We start from the raw sequence: 7,013 nt of genomic DNA on the forward strand, positions 1-7,013 counted from the left end.
TCTGTCACTCTCTCAGCTCCTCTCTCTCGCAGCCTCTCTCTCACTCGCAGCCTCTCTCAGCCTCTCTCTCTCTCAGCCCCTCCCTCTCTCTCAGCCCCTCCCTCTCGCTCCCCCCTGTGGTGAATTATAAACCTAGTAATTCACACTGTGTTGTATCATATGTATTGTGTCCTTGTGGGCTCTGCATACGAGCCGTTGCGCGGCTCTGCCCATAGGGGGAGATGAGGAGTTTGTACTGGGCTCCACCCATGGCTCCTCCCACTAACCGGAAGTATCAAGATCTGCAGTTGTGAGCCTGCTGCCAGTTCATCTCGTCACAGGCAGGCTCAGTTGTAAGACTATTAAAACTGTTCACTTCCAATCACGTGTCTTGTGAATTAATGGTCTCATCAATTTAATAGTCTTACAACTGAGCCTACCTGCGACGAGATGAACTGTCAGCAGGCTCTCTCGGTCCATCTCCTCTCTCGGTCCGTTTGTCCCCTCTCTCGGTCCATTCGTCCCCTCTCTACGTCCGTTCGTCCCCTCTCCCTCTCAGTCCACCGTCCCCTCTCCCTCTCTCAGTCCACCGTCCCCTCTCCCTCTCCCCGTCCATCCCCTCTCCCTCTCTCGGTCCGTCCGTCCCCTCTCCCTCTCTCAGTCCACCGTCCCCTCGCTCTCTCTCTCTCTCTGTCCGTCCACCCCTCTCCCTCTCCCCGTCTATCCCCTCTCTCTCTCCCCGTCCGTCCCCTCTCTCGGTCCATCTGTCCCCTCTTTCCATCTGTCCCCTCTCCCTCTCTCGGTCCGTTTGTCCCCTCTCTCCATCCGTCCCCTCTCTCAGTCCGACCATCCCCTCTCTTGGTCCGTCCGTCCCCTCTCTCGGTCCGTCCGCCCCCTCTCTCGGTCTGTCCGTCCCCTCTCTCTCTCTGTCCGTCCATCCCCTCTCCCTCTCTCCGTCCGTCCCCTCTCTCAGTCCGTCCGTCCCCTCTCTCCATCCATCCACTCTCCCTCTCTCGGTCCGTCCACTCTCCCTCTCTCGGTCTGTCCCCTCTCTCGGTCCGTCCGTCCCCTCTCTCGGTCCGTCCATCCCCTCTTTCGGTCCGTCCGTCCCCTCTGTTTTCTCTCTTCAATTACGCCTCTCTGTGTTCTGTATGTATTTCTCTGGCTTTCTCACTCTCTGGGTGGGATTTATCAGTTGTTCACGCTTGCGGAATATTCCGGTCCCACCGATGGCGCATGGGTTCCCCGGCAACGAGGGGTGCAGTCACCGGTAAATCCCGTTGACAGCGGCAGGACCAGAAAATCCCGCTGGCGGGCCGCCTCTGCCACTGAAACACACGCGGCCGGTTGGTCAGTAAATCCCACTCAGATGTCTGTCTCCCCTTGCTCTGGGTGTTTTCCTCTCTCTATCTCCGTCTCTGTCTCCTATCTCTCCCAATCACCACCTTTCCACAAATTCTATCTCTACTTCTCTCTCCATCTCTCTCTCTCGATCCAACTCCCGCTCTCATTTCTCTCTCCATCTTATGGGCGGAATGCTCCACAAGGCCCGACGCTGTCGTGAAACCCAGAGAGGTTCACAACGGCGTCGGAGGCCAGTCCTGGCTCCCTATTCTCCCCCTCCCCCGGGGGGCTAGGAGGGCCGTGCCGTAAATCTCGGCCGCCGGGCCTTGTCGTTAGCGTCAATGCCCGGTGCGCCAAGAATGACGCGGCCGGCATGCCTAATGACGTCAGCCGCGCATGCGCGGTTGCCGTCTTCCCCTCCGCTGCCCCGCAAGACGTGGCGGTTTGATCTTGCGGGGCAGCGGAGGGGAAAGAGTGCGTCCCTTTGAGACGCCGGCCCGACGATCGGTGGGCACCGATCGCAAGCCAGTCCCCTCCCGAGCACGGTCGTGGTGCTCACTCCCCTCTCCATCCCCCACAAGCCACAAACCAGGTATTGGCGCCACGTTCACGCCGGCAGCGACCAGGTGTGGTTGCCGCCGACGTGAACCGGTCGGGAACGGCAGGCCGCTCGGCCCATCCGGGTCGGAGAATCGTGGGCCGCCATTAAAAACGGTGGCCCGAGATTCTCCAAGCGGCTGTCCCAAAACACGACACGCCATTTTGTGGGGGGGTGGGAGAATCGCGGGTGGTGCCAGAACGGCCCTTCCGCGATTCTCCCACCCGGCGTGGGAGCGGAGAATCGCGCCCTATGTCTCTGTTTCTCCCTATGTTGCTCTGTCTGTCTCATTCTCTTCATCTATCTCTCCCCTTCATACCCTGTCTTCCCCATCGATCTCTCCCTATCCCCACCTCTGCTTTTCTTTCTCTTCATCTCTCCATACATCTCTCCCTTGCTCTCAGCCTATCTCTCTCTATCCCCATCTCACTTTCTCCTTCTCTGTCACTCAATCTCTCCAGATTTCTCGCTCTGTTTATTTTCTGTCTTGCTCCTTTTCTCTCTCACCCGCTATCTGTACATTTTTAATTCTTCCTGTTTCTCACTGTCTGTCTTTCATCTCTCTTTCATTTGGGGCAGCATGGTAGCACAAGTGGATCGCACTGTGGCTTCACAGCTCCAGGGTCCCAGGTTCGATTCGCCGCTGGGTCACTGTCTGTGCGGAGTCTGCAAGCTCTCCCTGTGTCTGCATGGGTTTCCTCCGGGTGCTCCGGTTTCCTCCCACAGTTCAAAGATGTGCAGGTTAGGTGGATTGGCCATGCTAAATTGCCCATAATGTCCAAAAAGGTGAGGAGGGATTATTGGGTTACGGGGATAGGGTGGAAGTGAGGGCTTAAGTGGGTTGGTGCAGGCTCGATGGGCCGAATGGCCTCCTTCTACACTGTCTGTTCAATGTTTTCTCTGTTCATTTATTCCTCTGTCCATCTCGGTCTTTCTCTGTCTCCCTACAAATCCATCTCTCGCTTTCTCTCCTACTCTGTCCACTTCTCCTTCTCTCTACCTCTCTGTCGATCTATTTCTGCCCATGTCTGTCCCTCTCTGTCCATCTCTCCTCGCTCTCTATCTCTTTCTTTCTCTGTCTATCGCACTTTCTCTATCTTTGGTGATTTGTCTTTCTCACTATTACGCTTTCTGTTTAGCTCTCTCACTCTCCATCTGTCTAGCTCTCACTGTCTATCTCTCCCTGTCTCTATATGACACACTCACTTATTTATTGGCTCTCAATCTATTAGGAGGAGATTGGGCATGGGGCCACAGTTGATTTCCAGCAGTGAGATTCTTTCCCAGCCTCTGGCACTAAACTCCTTTCAGAGAAGATTTTAGCTGACAGCAGTTACCCTTACAGTAAAGCCATCCCACTGACAGGAAGCTTCACACTGCAATTCTTAGAAGCCGTTCCCATTGAGTAATGCTGGCCACAGACAGGCACAAACACACAGCAAATAAAGCTCACCACACTTTGGAGCAACATCTGTCCTGGTAAATAACTGAGTCCGCCTGAGTCTCACATCAGCTCGTTCCGAGTCTCCCTGGCCTTGCAGGCCGCCTCCAACCCCCTTCTCAACCTCCCCTCTCCTCCCCTCCCTCACGTTCCTCCCCTCTCTGATTCATCCTTACTCTCCCCTCCTCCCTAACCCCTCTCCTAATCCCTGCCTCACCTTACGCTCCCCCTCCTCCCCTTTCTCACGTTATCCGCCCCTCCTCTGTCCCCTCCTCAAAGCCCTCATCTTAGCTTTCCCCTCCTCAGCCTCCCTCCTCCCCTCCCTCCCCAGCCTCCCCTCCCCCCCAGCCTCCCCTCCCCAGCCTCCCTTCCCCCTGCCCCCCAGCCTTCCCTCCCCAACCTCCCCCCTCCCCAGCCTCCCCTCCCCCCCAGCCTCCCCTCCCCCAACCTCCCTTCCCCTCCTCCCCAGCCTCCCCTCCTCCCCTTCCCAACCTCCCCTCCCCTCCCTTTCTAGCCTCCCCTCCCCTCCTCCCCTTTCCAACGTCATCCTCGTCTTATCTTTCCCCTCCCCATCCCTCCCCTCTCAAAACTATCCTCATCTTACCCTCCCCAACCTCTCCTCCGCTGCCCCTCCTCACCTCCCTTCCCCCTACTCCCCAGTCTCACTCCTCCCCTCCAATTTCTAAACCCTCCCTGTCGCCCAACCACACCTCTCAACTACCTTTCTCAGTCCCATCCCTCACAACTCCTCCCTCTCTCCACAGTTCCACATCCCCACTGTAAACCCGCCATCCCCAAACTCTCTCTCCCAGACTCCCCTTGCTCTTCCCATTCCACTCCCTTTCTCGTCTCTTACTCCCTTTCCCAAAACGTTCCTCTGTCCCTCCAGCCCTACACCTCTCTCCATCACCTCCCCCCTGCACCTTCTCCCAAATCGTGTTGGGATGCAATGTCCCAGGCAATCACTGAGTCACCAAACTTCATCTTTCATCAAACACGGCTATTCGATAACAGCACCCTCATTGTGTACAGCACCCACAAAATAACAAAGTATCACCGGGCCTATCCATGGAGCAGGCAAAATCTAACCCTGAACCACCTGAGGAGACATCAGGACAAACAATAGCTCCGACAAAGAGTGTCTTCAGGCAGCAAGAGCCATGGCCGATAATGGTGGAGCGATGGGAATCGGGGACGGAAGGGAAAATGCTGGAAAATTTAAGCAAGTCTAGCAGCATCTGTAGGGAGAGAAAAGAGCTAACGTTTCGAGTCCAATGACTCTTTGTCAAAGAGAATCGGGGATGCTCAAGAGGCCAGAATTGGAGGAGCCGAGATCTCGGAGGGTTTAAGGGGCTGGAGGAGGTTACAGAGATAGAGAGAGATGGAGGGGCTGGGGGAGGTGACAGAGATAGGGAGGGTTGTAGGAGCTGGAAGAGGTTACAGAGATAAGGAGGGTTGTAGGGACTGGAAGAGGTTGCAGGATAGAGAGAGGTGCAGAGGCTAGAGGAGGTTACAGAGATGGTGCGGTTGTAGGCGGTTACAGAGATAGGGAAGGTTTTCGGACTGGAGGAGGTTACAGAGGTAGGGAAGGTTGTAGGGGCTGGAGGAGGTTATAGGGATAGGGAGGGTTGTAGAGGCTGGATGTGTTTTCAGTGATGGGGAGGGGTGAGGCCATTAAGAAATTATATTGTTCCTGGACTGGAAGCCAATGTTGATGAGTAACAAAGGCTGATGTTTGAGTGGGGTCTCACTGGAGCGAGCTAGGTCATTGAGCAGGGGATGTCACGAAGGATTGGATATGATGAAGAGGGCGTGGAGGAGATTTACCAGAATGTTCTCAGGGGATGATGCACTTACGTTTGGTGTGAGAGACTTGGGGAAGCTCAGAATGTTCTCCAGAGAAGGTTCAGGGGGAGGTCGTTACAAATCATGAGAGGGGGTTGGATAGTGTAAATAAGGAGGAAATGTTTCCAGTTGGCAGGAAGGAAGGTGGGTAACCAGAGGGGACACAGATTGAAGAGAATAAAGAAAAGGGGGGGGGGGGAGATGAGATTTTTTAAACACAGCGAGTTGTGATCTGGAAGGTGCTGCCTGAAAGGGTGATGGCCGCAGAGTCAATCGGAATAGGAGATTTCAAAAGGGGGGAATTGGAGAATATTGGAAGGGGAAACATTTGCAGGACGATGGAGGAAAGAGCAGGAGGGGGAGAGAGCAGGAACTAGTTGAAGAGTTACAAGGTAAGAGATTGTCCCAGTCCGATGGGCCTGAATGGCCTCCTCCTGTGAGGTGAAGGTGAGGGCACTGTTTTGTGACCTCTCACTAGCACATTCGCCCCAGTCCTACCCCTGAATTTCGAGATCTCACTGGGGAGAGAGGGAAGGGTGGGAGGCCTTGGCTGTCCCTGAAGGGGTGACCAGGCATCGACGCAGCATGCCGCGCAGAGGAATGCCTGTTAAAGTCGCCATCCACTAACTAGTCGGTTAACCATTAACAAGTGGCTGCTTAATGTTCAAACCAGGAGTGACTGAATCAGCTTTCCTGGAAACCTGTTTCTGTCGCGTCAGGGCCCGGAAGAGGGTTAGTTCAATGATTCTGGCTCCCCACCACACCTTCCCCATAATCCTGCAAAATCTTCAAGCCCCGTCAAACATTCATCCAATTCCTCCCATTTTGAAAGTTGCCATTGAACCAGCTGTCCCTTCAGACTGTCCCTTCCAGATCGTGCCAATTCCACGCTGTCCTGGCGGCCTGAAGCGAGTACACAATTATATCATTCCTCTGCCCCCTTGCACTTCAATGTGTTTCTTGCCCAACCCGCGGCAGTCTGCATTCCTGCTCAACAGCTTGCTGTGCTGGAGTGCTCCAGCTCCCCCACATCCCCATCCTGCACCAGACAGAGTGTCCTGCAGAAATTCGACTCGAGGAGCTATCACACACTGTTCCTCTCGAGGGGGGGGGGGGGGGGGGAATGCTGTGAAGTGAGCAACAGCGGACGCCTTGTCCTGTCACTCTGTCTGGGTCCAGGGGTACTGCGGATAATTGGCGACCCCCCCTCCTCCCCCTCCGGAATATCAAGAGGGTCAGAGGGGTGGGTGATTGGAAATGGTGGTGGGGTGGGTGAGTGGATGGGGGTGGGGTGGGTGAGTGGATTGGGGGGGGGGGGGGGGGGGCGGTGCAGATCGTCACTGAACGATGCCTCCGGGAAGATGTTTTAAGTGGCAATTGGCAACTGGCCTGTAGGGTAGGACTCAGCTGACTGGAACTCGACTGACTCTCCTTGCCCTGGCTTATTTTGCTGCAACTCTGGAAGTTGTGTTCGTTGCGGGTGAGCATTGGGAGAACGTGGAGCTTGACAACTAATTCAGAAACAGCAAAATAATAAAGGGTGCCTCCCCTAGGCCCAATTCCACGCAAGGTCTGACATGGGGCCAGGTTCACGGTCAGGGGTTCAAACAAACAGCAACCAATTATCTGGCTGCAAGTTTGTGGATATAACTGCACGTTATCACTGCCCCACCCCCTTCCTGAAAACCACATTCTTTCTGGGAGGGGTATCTTGCAAGTCTGTGGTGCCAGCAGAATGATCAAATTTAGCGTCAGTGCAGCATGTAGTGACACCTTTTTTTTATTAATTATTCCAATTAAGGGGCA

At 55.0% G+C, this 7,013-nt stretch overlaps 1 protein-coding gene across 1 annotated transcript in view; it reads right to left on the reverse strand.

Annotated features, from left to right (window-relative positions):
* The window catches only part of bcl3 (BCL3 transcription coactivator), a 38,312-nt gene extending 34,920 nt beyond the window's left edge, over nucleotides 1-3,392 (reverse strand). Inside the window, exon 1 of the mRNA XM_038814826.1 lies at nucleotides 3,375-3,392. Coding sequence (XP_038670754.1) covers nucleotides 3,375-3,392 — 18 coding nt within the window. The remainder of the gene's footprint in view (nucleotides 1-3,374) is intronic.
* Nucleotides 3,393-7,013: the final 3,621 nt, after the last annotated feature.

The sequence above is a fragment of the Scyliorhinus canicula genome, chromosome 12 (assembly GCF_902713615.1).
Source record: "Scyliorhinus canicula chromosome 12, sScyCan1.1, whole genome shotgun sequence".
Lineage (NCBI taxonomy): Eukaryota > Metazoa > Chordata > Chondrichthyes > Carcharhiniformes > Scyliorhinidae > Scyliorhinus > Scyliorhinus canicula.